Source organism: Acomys minous (genome assembly GCF_964271855.1).
Source record: "Acomys minous genome assembly, chromosome: 19".
In the NCBI taxonomy this organism is placed as follows: Eukaryota; Metazoa; Chordata; class Mammalia; order Rodentia; family Muridae; genus Acomys; species Acomys minous.
In genome coordinates this window covers 59,179,688-59,195,127 of record NC_140499.1, presented here as the reverse complement: position 1 = coordinate 59,195,127, position 15,440 = coordinate 59,179,688, and the positions used below count along the sequence as shown (strand labels likewise).

The window sequence follows — 15,440 nt, the reverse complement described above, 5'->3', positions numbered from 1 at the left end:
TTTACTTATTTTGCAGTCTCCAATCTTATGCTTCTCTACAGTTTTACGTTTTGCACGTTTGACCATCAAATTCCATATCAATATAAAATTATAATTAAAAAAACTCGAATTTACAAATAAGTTCATTTTTTTTGGTCCAGTGGGAAATTATATTTTCAGATTAAAAATGGGTTTATGTGTTTACAGAATTTTAGGTGATCACCTAGCCACTATTATGGGGGACATTGCCCACCTCTGCTCTGTGAGTTTTATAGAGAAAATTAGTATGTTGGAAATAACCACCAGCTTGGGACTGTAGGGATTCTGCACAGTCGTGACTCGGAACACTGGTACCAGCTGTACAGAGAAGGAAGCAGAGACTTGGTTTAAATTACGGCTTCCCACAAATCAACAGAGGCAGAGTCCCAACTTGAGTCTGGTACAGCCTGTACTTTGGCCAATCTGCCATGTACCTCTGTGTTTCAGTTTGTTCGTTCTTCATGTAATAGGAACCTAGGAAGATACTTCATTCATTCTTGCCTTCTGTTTCTTTTAATATACATGAATACCATTAGATTAAATTGCTCACTCACCTGAATTTTCGTGTGTGGTCTATGTGTCAGTCACAAGGCCAGGAGTGAGTAACTCACCACGGAAACTAACACCAAGCCTGATGTGTGAGTATGATCAGGGCTCAGGGAAGGTTTATGGAAGAGCAGTTGGTACCAATGAGGATTCCATGGAACATTTGAGGAGGATGAGGGGATGGCTCAGTGGGTCAGAGTGCTTCCCGTGCAGTCTGCGGTCCTAAGTTCAAATGCCCAGAGCCTGTTAACAGCAGGCCATGTTGCCTATGCATCTGCAATCCCAGTGTTCTTAAAGTGAGATGGGAACAGAGAATGGAGATTCTCTAGACGTTCACGGGGCAGCTAGCCTGGCATGCACTGCAGAAAAACAGCTAAGAGGCCTGTTACCAAACAGGGTGAAGTTGTTGTCTGACTGACTCAGCCTGAGGGCTGTGGCAGGGACACACCTGCTGCATCCACACCCACATGCGCATCATATAGCTGTACACCTGCAGCATTCACACCCACATGCCCGTCACATAGCTGTACACCTGCTGCATCCACACCCACATGCCCATCATCTAGCTGTACACCTGCTGCACCCACACCCACATGCCCATCACATAGCTGTACACCTGCAGCATCCACACCCACATGCCCATCACATAGCTGTACACCTGCTGCATCCACACCCACATGCCCGTCACATAGCTGTACACCTGCTGCATCCACACCCACATGCCCATCACATAGCTGTACACCTGCAGCATCCACACCCACATGCCCATCACATAGCTGTACACCTGCTGCATCCACACCCACATGCCCATCACATAGCTGTACACCTGCTGCATCCACACCCACATGCCCATCACATAGCTGTACACCTGCTGCATCCACACCCACATGCCCATCATATAGCTGTACACCTGCTGCATCCACACCCACATGCCCATCACATAGCTGTACACCTGCTGCATCCACACCCACATGCCCATCACATAGCTGTACACCTGCAGCATCCACACCCACATGCCCATCACATAGCTGTACACCTGCTGCATCCACACCCACATGCCCATCACATAGCTGTACACCTGCTGCATCCACACCCACATGCCCATCACATAGCTGTACACCTGCTGCATCCACACCCACATGCCATCATATAGCTGTACACCGGCTGCATCCACACCCACATGCCCATCACATAGCTGTACACCTGCTGCATCCACACCCACATGCCCATCATATAGCTGTACACCTGCTGCATCCACACCCACATGCCCATCACATAGCTGTACACCTGCTGCATCCACACCCACATGCCATCATATAGCTGTACACCGGCTGCATCCACACCCACATGCGCATCACATAGCTGTACACCTGCTGCATCCACACCCACATGCCCATCATATAGCTGTACACCTGCTGCATCCACACCCACATGCGCATCACATAGCTGTACACCTGCTGCATCCACACCCACATGCCCATCACATAGCTGTACACCTGCAGCATCCACACCCACATGCCCATCACATAGCTGTACACCTGCTGCATCCACACCCACATGCCCATCACATAGCTGTACACCTGCTGCATCCACACCCACATGCCCATCATATAGCTGTACACCTGCTGCATCCACACCCACATGCGCATCACATAGCTGTACACCTGCTGCATCCACACCCACATGCCCATCATATAGCTGTACACCTGCAGCATCCACACCCACATGCCATCATATAGCTGTACACCTGCTGCATCCACACCCACATGCGCATCACATAGCTGTACACCTGCTGCATCCACACCCACATGCCCGTCATATAGCTGTACACCTGCTGCATCCACACCCACATGCCCATCATATAGCTGTACACCTGCTGCATCCACACCCACATGCCCATCACATAGCTGTACACCTGCTGCATCCACACCCACATGCGCATCATATAGCTGTACACCTGCTGCATCCACACCCACATGCCCGTCATATAGCTGTACACCTGCTGCATCCACACCCACATGCCGATCATATAGCTGTACACCTGCTGCATCCACACCCACATGCCCGTCATAGCTGTACACCTGCTGCATCCACACCCACATGCCGATCATATAGCTGTACACCTGCTGCATCCACACCCACATGCCATCATATAGCTGTACACCTGCTGCATCCACACCCACATGCCATCATATAGCTGTACACCTGCTGCATCCACACCCACATGCCCATCATATAGCTGTACACCTGCTGCATCCACACCCACATGCCTGTCATATAGCTGTACACCTGCTGCATCCACACCCACATGCCCATCACATAGCTGTACACCTGCAGCATCCACACCCACATGCCCATCATATAGCTGTACACCTGCTGCATCCATACCCACATGCCCATCACATAGCTGTACACCTGCAGCATCCACACCCACATGCCGATCATATAGCTGTACACCTGCTGCATCCACACCCACATGCCCATCACATAGCTATACACCTGCTGCATCCACACCCACATGCCCATCATATAGCTGTACACCTGCTGCATCCATACCCACATGCCCATCATATAGCTGTACACCTGCTGCATCCACACCCACATGCGCATCCTATAGCTGTACACCTGCTGCATCCACACCCACATGCCCATCACATAGCTGTACACCTGCTGCATCCACACCCACATGCCCATCACATAGCTGTACACCTGCTGCATCCACACCCACATGCCCGTCACATAGCTGTACACCTGCTGCATCCACACCCACATGCCCGGCACATAGCTGTACACCTGCTCCATCCACACCCACATGCCCATCACATAGCTGTACACCTGCTGCATCCACACCCACATGCCCATCACATAGCTGTACACCTGCTGCATCCACACCCACATGCCCATCACATAGCTGTACACCTGCTGCATCCACACCCACATGCCCATCATATAGCTGTACACCTGCAGCATCCACACCCACATGCCCGTCATATAGCTATACAGAAGAAACATATGAACTCATCCTTGAACTGTGTGTGGATTTCAGTAGGAAATCCTGTCAGGTGTCCAGAACAGTCTGAGCAAAGGACCGAGGCGCAGAGCACGTTGGGTCCTGTGAGCAGATTTTTGTGAATTCTGCCTTGAGGACTCGTTGACTGAGGTTGTTTGGGGGGCGATATCAGGTTAGGATTCTCCCTGCTGTCCTAAGATCCCCTCATTCTGAGTGAGTATTGACTGAGTGCCTTTTGTTGAAAATGGTAATAGTTTGGGGAAGGAAGTCTCTATGCATGGTAGCGTATTTTAACTTCATACAAAGAACTTTTGTGACACTGCTGACATGAACTACTTCACCTTTATAAGTTAGCATCCAGAACCACCCCTGAAAATTAGTTTATAAATCTCCTAACATTGGAGGAAATGGACATACAGGAATGGTGGCTGAAAACCATGATCTGTTTAGTTGTAAATTAGGCCTGTTTCACTCTAGAGGTGGTAAGGGCTCTTGGTTTTTGCTTCCTGTAGATTGAGACAAATTCTCATCACTGCTTTTACATCTGAAAGATTGACTTGGTGTGACAAGTGTGGAGGGTTACTGTGTGCTCCTTGTGTGACACCCACAGGTGGCTGTCCCAGTGCGCTGCCTGCTGCTTTATGCTAATGCTCAGTGGGAGGCTCTGTCCCTGACTTCCCAGCCGTGGCTTGTTAGGGTTTGACCTTTCCAAAGAGACTTGGAAGTGTTGTGGAGTCCTATACCACCTCTTTCTGAAAGGAGTACAGTTTTTTTGATCTTCTTACCTAAGCTCGGCGCAGCTCTTCACCTCCAATGAAGATGTGATGCTGCTGTTTGTTCAAAATGCTTGTGCCATTTTCACAGCTGTCATTTTCATTTTGATAAATTGCAGCTTGAATTTCTCTCAGGTAGTCCCCTTTTGACATGTGGACTTTAGACCCGTGGATTCTGGGCTAACATTCCCATCCCCAGGGACTGGGGTAAAGCTAAGGCTGTGCAGCATTACACACAAGCCTTGCTCTGTGGCTGACAATTAGCAGTTCATTTTCCGGCAGACTTTCTGATTTAGCACCTGCTGTCCTTTGCTGACACTTACCCCATAACTACTTGGGTAGGGATAGTACATTCGTTGCCCAAGAATTTCAGCCCACCATGTGCAGGAGCTCGCAGTAGTTTTTATTCTCTGCAAGTTGTTCATTGGTCATAATTGATTCTTCCAGCTATTGTCAGGGGGTATTTGAATTAGAGTAGAAGCATAAATAACATACATGCACCAGATATATGGGGAGACCAGAAATGGTGTCTGAAATTAGGGATAAACTGCCCTGTCAGAACACCAGATTCAGCTCTGAGAGTCACGTAGTAAAGGTCAAGGGCAAATTCAGTAACACACACACACACACACACACACCCCAACCCACTGCCCACTACACAGATGTGCGTGTACGTACGTCTTTAGATGGTAAATGGTATATCTTCTGTATGAAAGCATCTTACTTCAGCAGTTAGGATGTTGACGAGATCGGCTAGCAAGTTTTATGCCGTGTTTTCTAAACTCAGATTTGCCATTGAGGTTAGTGAGGGCCCAGTTGTGCAGTATGTAGAACAGAAGGGGCCCTGTGTGTAACGCTTGGGTAATTTCTTAATTCTGTAAGTGAACATTTTCCTGCAGCGAAGCCCTCATCCACGTCATTCTGCATGGACAACACTGGGGTAGTGTTTTCAGGGGAGAGGTGGTTACAGTTAAAGTGAGCTGTGTGGCACAGTGCCTTCCAGATTTCTGAAATACGAAGTGTAAGGGACACCCATCTGGCGAATGACCTCACGCCCACTCACAGAAGAAGAAAAGCTTTGCTTTTCGCGAATTTTAGCATAAAATTAAAATTTATATTGTTAACAGCCAAACATTTTGATCTTAGAGCTTACATGCCAGATTTTCTTAGACACCTAGTCATTATTTTTTCATGGAATACTGAAATTAGAAAATAGTTCTGGTCTTCCTGCCTTAGAGAAGGCATAGTGCCGTGTGGACACTGTCTTTACTGTCATTGCTTACAGTGCAGTCATACACTGCGTGTGTCAGTACAGTAACATCGAGCCCTTCTGGGCATGCTCAGAAGGCAGTTTCTTTAGGGTCGTGGCAAAGAGAAATTGATTGGTGGCCTGTCCTATCCCTAGGGGACCTCAACAGCCAAGTGTGGTTGTCCTGTGCCAAGAGGTACGTTTCCCTTGGCATCAGAAATGAAGACTGTGTTGTTTCAGGGTATGTGGCAGAGCGGAAAGAAGGTTCTGTGGTCTTTACATCCCTTTCTGTGCCCTTTATTTGACAGGAGCATCTGATCGAGAACGAAGTGTCGATACTGCGCCGAGTGAAGCACCCCAACATCATCATGTTGGTGGAAGAGATGGAGACAACAACTGAGCTCTTTCTAGTGATGGAGCTGGTCAAAGTAAGGGTGGACGGGTGCCATGGGTGTCAGATCTCCAGGCTTGCAACACGGGACCTGGTCTGAAAAGTATCCTACAGCCTCGTTCGTGCATATTGATTTCCTGCATGGCCCTTTCTTCATCTGCTCCAAACTGATGTGACACCCTTATCTCACAGAACTGAACTGTTGGCATTTCAATGCATCTCTCTCTCTCTCTCTCTCTCTCTCTCTCTCTCTCTCTCTCTCTCTCTCTCCCTCTCCCTCTCCCTCTCCCTTCCTCCCTCCCTCCCTCCCCGTCTCCCTCCCTCTCCCTCTCTCCTCTCTCTTCCTTTATCCTATAGGGTGGAGATCTCTTTGATGCAATTACTTCTTCAACCAAGTACACTGAGAGAGATGGAAGTGCCATGGTGTACAACCTGGCCAATGCCCTCAGATATCTGCATGGCCTCAGCATCGTACACAGGGATATCAAACCTGAGAATCTTCTGGTATGTTCAAAACCTCCGCTGTTTCATTTCCAACTCACGCTTCTTTCTGTTCTTTCAAAGTGACTGTAATACTATGAAAGCCATCACACACACACACACACACACACACACACACACACACACACACACGATGGCATTTCACATGTGAACCGGTACCACAGTAGTGAGCAGAGAGCAGGTGAAAGAGACTCTAGAAAAGCCAGCTAAGTTCAAGTTGGATGGCGTGTTCTGCACACACACATCCGGTCTGAACGGGCTTCTTGAATTGGTGTGCACTTTGCTTTCCATTAGAAAGTACATTTTCATTTGTCTTTGATTATGTTAGTCAGCTTCATGCTATGATAATGGAACGTTATCATAATTGATATGTAAAGAGAAAGGGGGTTTGGATTGGAGCTCAAAGTTCTAGAGGTTCCAGTCCAGTATAGGTGGATCCATTGCTTTGGGCCTCAGATAGGACTGGCTGACATGAGGTAGGGACAACTGCCCACTTTATGGTCCAGGAAGCAAAGAAAGGGAGAAAGGGACCATCAAGGCTGTGTAACAATGTAGGTACCTTGCACAAAGCTCTGCCTGGGATCAGTTCCACCACCTCCCACATCTCTGCCCTGGGCATCAAGCCTCTGATGCAGAGGTGTCTGGGGGACCACTGACATCTAAACGCATGGCGGCGATGCTAATGGAAAAGAAGAACAACAGTGTCTGGTGCATGACTTTGAAGAAGAAACTGAGGACAAGTAGAGGCACTTGGGTGAGAGACGTAGAACAGACCAGCTCATGTGCAAACAGGCTTTCGGAGGTAGTCCATTCCTCTCAGCTTTCTGGCTATGGAAAGATGCTATTTCCCCCCTGTCCCTGAAAGTGTCACATATTCTATTCTACAGAACGAAAAGTATTTTCTTCTGTGATGTGTAGGGACCTTGGTGCATGAGTCCTGGTCTGTTTTTCCAGCCTTGTCACCTTTTATAGCATCTTCTCTTCCATCCGACCCAGCATGGCACTCACCCTTAACCCATGTGGAGCACCCCTTCATAGTGCACTATAACAGCTGACGCTTGCTCACTGGGGAAGAGTTCCTGAGATTCCAGTGTCAGGAACTGCAGACGCTGGCTGGGGAGTCTCACATGTGCGCACTCTTCCAAACGTAAGCTGAGAGGCTTTTCTGTGTGCTGATCCACGGTCATAACTCCGGCCAGTCTCTCCGTCCTCGGCAGTCATGACTCCACCAGTAGTGTGGCACCCCCATTTCTTCTGCCTGTCTCAGTCTGTGTTCGTAATATCCTTCCTCGCCCAGTGTGGCTAACCTCTTCACCTTATAAGGCAGTGAGGGCACGAGTTAGGCCTTTGACACGATCCCAGAATCTCCCACCCAGTCGTGGCCCCTTCTGGTTTCTGCAGCACTCGCCACAAGGCTGTGGTTTCATGTACTGCCCTCTGTCTCCTTCTTCAGATTGTAAGTGCCATAGGCAAGCTCTCATGACCCTTCTCTTTCTACTGTCGGGGCCAGTGCCAGGCAGGTACGTTGTGGGGGTGTGTGAGCACACCTGGCGGTGTCTCTCATAGTCACTCAGCTAGCCAGGAGGTGACCAAAAATCATTGTGGCCAACCTCAGGCACCATACAAATGATGGTTGAAAGGGTTATCTGGAGACCATCCCAGGGACTTCTTATCTTCTTTTTAACATGTATTTATTTTTGCTAACCCGGAGTATTCATTTTCCATTTGGTAATGCCATTCGTCCCCCCCCCCATTACATTGTGACCAGTTTTCTCTTCCTCCCCTTCTCTGTCTCTCCCCATCACTTCCCTTCTCTCCCCTCCCTTCTCCCTTCTCTTCCTCTGCCTCCCCTCGGAAGAGAGCAGGCCTAGGGACATCAACCAAGCAAGGCATAGCAAACTACGATTAGACCAGACACATACCATCACATCAAAGCCGGACAAGGCAACCCAGGGAGGCAAAGGGCCCACAGGGAAGCAAGAGTCAGAGGAAGCTCTGCTCCCACTGTTGGGATTCCCACAAGAACACTGAGCTCCTCAGCGTGACACGTATGCAGAGCACCCTACGGGCCTCCTGACTTCATCTAGAAGTCTAAGCAGCCCCCCTCCTCGCTCCTCCCCTCCCTTGCTCTCTCTGTAGAAAACAGTTTGTTTCCCACCACTCGTCTTTCCATCTTGTTTAAGCGTCTGCAATAGAACGGCTAAGGCCTCTTAGTGGTTGTTTCTCCCCACTGGGGATGGGGAGCTGCAGACAGCCCTCTGTGGTTGCCTGGACACCCCAGCCCTCTGCGCAGACTTCTGTAGTGGTAGAGGCAAGGCAAGGCCACCCTCAGATGCACTTGGGAGATAGAACTACCTCGAGCACAGCAGAGCCACACAGTGAGCTCCTCTGTCGTATGGGACAGCAGTGTCTCCAAAGCATGGTGGGCAGGTCGACATACGATGTTTCTAAGAGAGGCTGGTGGCCGGCTCCGGCCCTGTCACCACTAGCTGACATGATTCCTGCAGGCTGACCAGATCTGCTTAACGAAGGTCCCAGGCATGAGTGGCTGGCAGCAGAAGTGCTCTGGTGGCAGCAGGAAGCTCCAGCACAGCTTGCTAGCTGGTTTTCCTGGAGGAGATGACTCTGACATCAACAGGGCTTGTCATGGCGGAGCTGCCCGCAGAAGCTGCCCTCTTCAGCTTATGACACGATATCATCAGATTTCCTTCTGTTGCCATGCGGCTCGGCTGGAAATCAGGATTGCTGCCACCTACATGTACTTGTGCTGCAAGGATTAAGGACTCTCCTTCATTTGCAGGACTCGGGGCTCTGGACTACCTGTGAGCATTTTCCTTTACAAGGGAAACTAGGAACACTTCCGTATGGACCCTCCCTGGGTATCACAGAAAGGCAGAGTTCTTTTCTTACTGTCTTCTCCTCTGAGGGGTTTACACAGGCATTAGCACCCATAAAACCCTAGCATCCAGAGATGTGCTTTTGAGAGCTAGGCATGGAGGCACACGTCTGTAATATAGTGAGTTTGAGGCCAGCCTGGGCTACCAAGTGAGATCCTGTCTTAAAAATAAAAGAGATGTTTTGTGTGTCAGCATGTCACCAAGTGGAGGGCTCGATACCATGAAATGTCATTTCATAAAGAATATGATTTAAAATACTGCACAGAATTATCTTTAGGCTATGTGTATAAAGTATATGCGAAACATAAATGGATTTTGTAGTTGCTGTTGAAACCCATCCCCAAGATAACACGTTACACTGTATACTAAAGTCTAAGAATTTATGTCTGAGCATTAGTATTATTATTCTTGTTAATTTTTTAATGGGATGGTGGCTCACCGTGTTCTCAAGGCTGGCACTGAGCTCAAACATCATTCCATCTTATCTTCTTGAGAGGCTAGGGCTGTAGATGGTGTGTATCACCATGCTTGGTTCCAGACATTTTCATGTGTGTGTGTGTGTGTGTGTGTGTGTGTGTGTTGCTGAGACTGGGACCAGGCACCAGAAATGACCCTAGCGACGTGCACATTTCCGAGCAGCAAATGTGCCAGCTATGGAACTCCAGATCATGTATATCTCTCTGGTAGTCAGCAGGTCAGCACTGCCTGAGGAGAAAGTGCCATTGAGACACTAAAAGTAAGTGCCTCGCGTGGTCCTTGCTCTCTTCCTGTCTGAGAACTAATTCAGTTTTTAAGCAGCAGGGGCATTCTGACGTCTGATTTGCATCCTGTTCCCTGGTAGCAGTGTCATAACTTAAAGCCCTGCCACGGCAGATGTATGGGTCGCTGTGTCAGGGAGCACGGAGGTGGCCGTTCATGCTATGAGTTACAGCCAGGCTCTGCCCTGTCATAGTTAACTATGGGAGACCAGTGATAAATTCAGTGTTTCCAGGAGTTCGGGGACAGAGGAGAGAAGAGGTTTGGTTTCTCATAGTTGATGTCCTTCTAAATCATTACACTGGCATTTTATTTAGAGAGCATGAGGGATTCACTTTGGATGTGGGGCCTGCCCTCCCCACATTTTTCAGTTTTGCATTCTGCCAGCTACTTGACAGAGCATCTCTCAGTGTGAGGTGAGCCATTCGAACGTGGCGGGGCTGGGGTTTTCACAGCTGTTTCAATTCATTCAAAGTCTGCACACGAGGCTGCCTGGATTTTGGCTCTGTTTAGATACAGAACCCATCGCAGGGTGGTTGAGTTTGCCGATGAGGGGGTCCTGGCTGCAAAGCCTGCTTGGTAGCTTAAGCTGAGTTTTATGTGCCTCGGTTTCCTTGCCTGCAGAATGCAGGTAACAGTTCTTTTTCTGGTCGGCCAGTGTGGTCCCAGTCCAAGTCCAGGGCTGTGTTGGGAGAATATTTAAATTTGCAAAGCCCCCGAGGGTATCCGTAGCTGTGAGGACACCTTGGGAGTTCTCCATTTGTCTCTCTGTGACAGTCATGTCCCCTCCCTCTCTCTTTGCCTTCCAGGCCTTGTGCAGGGTAGGGAAGCCCTCCACCTCTGAGCTGTGTCCCCCTCTCTACAGTCAGTCTCATAAAGCAGGAGCTGTCTGTGTCTGTGTGTCTTTGTGTGTGTGTATGTGTGTCCTTGTTGTGCACATACACAGTGCTGTTTTATTTTCCTCATAGCTCTGAGCAGACTCTCCAGCTAAGATTTAAAGACTATTAGTGCGTTTCGTATTTTCTTCCGCATTGTGAGGAGGCGATCCAGATGAAGCGCTGTTTCCTTTCCTGCTTCTCTGTCCAAGCTGTCCTTTCTTTTCATGGTTAGCCGAGGAGTCCCAACAGCTCAGCACCCGTGGGCTGCCCACTCCCTTTCTGTCTGCACTTCTGCATCTGACTCCGAGTTCTATAGGGGATGTGAAAATGTGGCTTCTGAGACTGTCTGAGAACAGCCTCTCAGTGCCCCTACACATTTCTAAATGGAGCATTTAAAATAAGCACCGTTCTATAAAAACAGTACCTAATGAGTTAAAAACGTGAACTAACCATGACATTAGTGAGTGGCTGACTCTCGATACAGACTCTTGGGAGAGTGTGCTTTACAAACAACGCTCTTATCACTACCGTTACCTAGGAAATTTAGTTCTAGTGTTTGGGTTTTAGTAAATGTACCATAAATCCTCACTCTAATTCTATTAGATTGTTCTCACTAATGTTTACGTAAAACACTGGATGGAAAGCTGTCCTATGTGACTGACTTCAAGCTAGATCATTTGTATATTTGTGTATGTTTCTGCTGTGTTGAGGGGTTCACATAGAGTGGTAACTACCTTTGAGGGGTTCAGAACCACCACCGTTGACTCACTAAAGTCATGAAGATGTGCATGAGCTGTGTCTGTGCTGTGTGTATACATGGAAGAAACCGGAATATCCCAAAGGAAGGAAAGGTCTCTAACATGTGAAGGCAGGCAGGGTAGGGAGGTGGGCCACCAGTGTCCCTTCTTAGTGCCCATAAAGCTCGGGCATCACGTCAGAGGGAGCCACAAGCTGTCTATCCATGACTGCATAAGTCACCCCCATCAGGGGACGATGCTGTTATTAACTGCTTTTGTTGAGAAAGCAGCACTTTCTAAATGCCTCCCCCGGACCCCCCCAAGCCCCTCCCCCCACTGCCCTTCTCAAGTATGTAGTGGTTGAGATGAAAGTGTGGCTCAGTAGTAAAACACAAGGAAAAGCAAGCCGTGTTTAAAATACAGAAACAGAGACTTGCATAGTGATGTGGACCGTGTGGCTATTTTTTCTCTGGAATTTGGGGCTTTCAAATAGATGCATGAGGCGGTGTACTTTGGCAAGTTTTGGATCACTCAGTTACACGGACAATCCCAAGTTAGCTATGTGCCCGCTCGTCGGCTTCCAAAACTGTGGTGTTGTTTCCTGGCTTTTGTCTCTTAGCGATGGTTTGCGTGGATATGAGGTAACTCGTTCTCAACTGTGTGGTCGTTGTCAGCACATGTGTAAGAAGGCTTAAGAGGGAAGTTAAGAGTGGCCCTCGGCACCTTCTCATAAGGGCTTGTTAAGGCTGGGGCATTGTTCATGTGCAGTGTTAACGTGTGGGGAACTGTATAATACAGTCACCGGAAGGAGCTTAGTGTCAGCTGCGTAACATCTTTTATTACAGGTGTGTGCCATAATTTACTTAGCCACCAATCTGTTAGCCAATTGGTTGATCCTGTGCTTAAAAATCATAAATACGGATATTGACAGCCTGTATATAACGTGTGGGTGTGTCTCTTTCCTTCATATAGATTCTTATTTATAGTCTTGTTGGGTGAAGTTCCCATTTAGATTTACGTTGTCTGATCCCAAAGTGTGTTTTCTTTTCAAGCTTCTGAGGGTTGGTTTCTGTTCTCCACCCCACACATGCATAGTATTTGTATTTGAGGTTCAGGGTGTATCTCTGTGGTAGCGTACTCAGGACACTGAGGTCAGACTGTCATTGCCCGGCGGCCTGTGTGAGCCAGTGTGCGGTTTGTCACCATCCTAGGTAAGGTGCTTCCTGCAAAGATAGAAGGGAGCGTCTTTGCAATTTCACACCGTTGACCAGAAGTCCCTGAAGAGAGATCTCTTAGCCCCGCAACACTGCAGTTCTCTTTCCAGAAGAGCTTTCTCTTAAAATGTAAAAATGAATGTGTCTTTCCTGCCTACCTTGGTCCGTCTCACAGTTAAGCTAAAACAAAACAAAACAAAGCACTCAAACCGATGATTGTCGGCTGGTTTCTGTTTCAGGTGTGCGAATATCCGGATGGAACCAAGTCCTTGAAGCTGGGAGACTTTGGGCTGGCCACGGTGGTTGAAGGCCCTTTGTACACAGTCTGCGGCACCCCGACCTATGTGGCGCCAGAAATCATTGCGGAAACAGGGTGAGATTCTGCGGGCTCTGGACCTGCCTTGACGTCGGCCCCTGCTGCTTTGTGTCCAGTGTTTCCTGGGAAGAGGCAGAGAGAGATGCAGCCTACACCATGACCTTGACTTCTGGGAACAGTTTGTTCTTATCTGGCCTGTACTACTGTCCTTTGGTCAGTGGTAGGGGGTGGGGGTCGGTTGGGGATGGGGGGGGGTGGTCACCGATTGTGGGTAGATGGAGAGAAAGCAGATGGCGTTTTTTTGAAGGACAACTCCTTCCTTGTGACACTAACCTGGCAGATGCTCAGAGGCCCACGGTTACCTACTTTCTCTCGCTCTGTTTTTCAGTTATGGCCTGAAGGTAGATGTTTGGGCAGCTGGGGTGATTACATACATACTTCTCTGTGGATTCCCGCCATTCCGGAGGTAACTATATTTGGATTATAAATCCTCATACATGTAACTCTTGGCAGAAAGGTCCCTAAGCCGGTGAATAAAATTACCAGCTTAAAATCATATAAATACACCTTTCTCTGCTTGTGTTAATTTACAGCCTACTGACGCAAACTTAGAGTTGTTTTGTTTTGTTTTGTTTTTTTTGGCATTTTGATCGGTGTTTTTGTTTTTTAAGCTAGAGCTTGAATGCAGCATGCACACGGCCTCTGGGCTGTTCTAGCCCCACCATGCTTCTTCCTGTGTGAACCTGACCCTAGCCCCACCATGCTTCCTGTGTGAACCTGATCCTAGCCCCACCATGCTTCCTGTGTGAACCTGACCCTAGCCCCACCATGCTTCCTGTGTGAACCTGACCCTAGCCCCACCATGCTTCTTCCTGTGTGAACCTGACCCTAGCCCCACCATGCTTCCTGTGTGAACCTGACCCTAGCCCCACCATGCTTCTTCCTGTGTGAACCTGACCCTAGCCCCACCATGCTTCCTGTGTGAACCTGACCCTAGCCCCACCATGCTTCCTGTGTGAACCTGACCCTAGCCCCACCATGCTTCCTGTGTGAACCTGACCCTAGCCCCACCATGCTTCCTGTGTGAACCTGACCCTAGCCCCACCATGCTTCTTCCTGTGTGAACCTGACCCTAGCCCCACCATGCTTCTTCCTGTGTGAACCTGACCCTAGCCCCACCATGCTTCCTGTGTGAACCTGATCCTAGCCCCACCATGCTTCTTCCTGTGTGAACCTGACCCTAGCCCCACCATGCTTCCCGTGTGAGCCTCTGGTCTTTGGCCATTGTCCCATGAAAAATGTTCCTAGCACAGACTCTGGACTTCGCAGCTTCTCAGTCAGTTTGAGGAAGAGTGGGGTTTCAGGAGCCGTGTGTAGGAACCTGAGTCACCCAGCTGCACTTTTTCACGTTCTTGGTGTAGGTGTCACTTTTACTTGATTCGACAGCAGTGGTGTAAACTACCCGATTCTGATATAAAACTTCTAAAGCGCCCAGCTTCCTTCTCATAAACCAGGCACTATTGGTGATAGTTTTAGTCCTTCCCGTAACATTTATTACCTCAGAAGCGGAGTTACAGAAAGTTCTGGCATCAGCTGGCCTGGAAACAAACAGCTGGCACTTGGCAGCTACATGCTGGCCTGGCAGGAGCAGAGGTGAACACAGATATCCGTGGCGTCTCCTCTTCTGGTGGCTGACTGAAGTGGAAGGGCATCTCCCAGCGCACAGTCGCTTTCTGCCCTTCATTTCCGACTCCCCCTTCGCCCTGTTTGGCGAGCAGCTGTGGTGTGCCAGGGACTGCCCTAAGTGATGGCTGTAGTGCGCCGGCACTGTCCTCAAACCTGTGACTTCAGCCCGTTTGCGCTGCGGTAAGGATCTGCCACAGACTGCGTGGCTAATTAGGGCCCCAAACTTATTCTCACAGTGCTGGAGGCTCAAGACCAAAGCACCAACCAGCAGGCATGATGTCTGATAAGGGCCTACTTCCTGGTCCATGTACGGCCATCTTTTCTGTGAGCTTCACACAGCGGAGCCAGAAAACTATCTTACTCTTTCTTTCTTTCTTTCTTTCTTTCTTTCTTTCTTTCTTTCTTTCTTTCCTTCCTTCCTTCCTTCCTTCCTTCTTTCTTAATGATGTTAAGGGTTGAATTCAAAGC

At 48.8% G+C, this 15,440-nt stretch overlaps 1 protein-coding gene across 9 annotated transcripts in view; it reads left to right on the top strand.

The window, feature by feature from the left end:
* Positions 1–15,440, top strand: part of DCLK2 (doublecortin like kinase 2) — a 134,018-nt gene that overhangs the window by 106,435 nt on the left and 12,143 nt on the right. For all 9 annotated transcript variants that reach the window (XR_014776661.1, XR_014776662.1, XM_084768563.1 and 6 more), the window contains 4 exons: positions 5,905–6,024; positions 6,345–6,491; positions 13,210–13,343; positions 13,675–13,752. Coding sequence is in view for 7 of the 9 variants with exons in the window: in XM_084768563.1 (XP_084624689.1) it covers positions 5,905–6,024; positions 6,345–6,491; positions 13,210–13,343; positions 13,675–13,752 (479 nt within the window). In the remaining 2 variants the exon portion in view is untranslated. The remainder of the gene's footprint in view (positions 1–5,904; positions 6,025–6,344; positions 6,492–13,209; positions 13,344–13,674; positions 13,753–15,440) is intronic.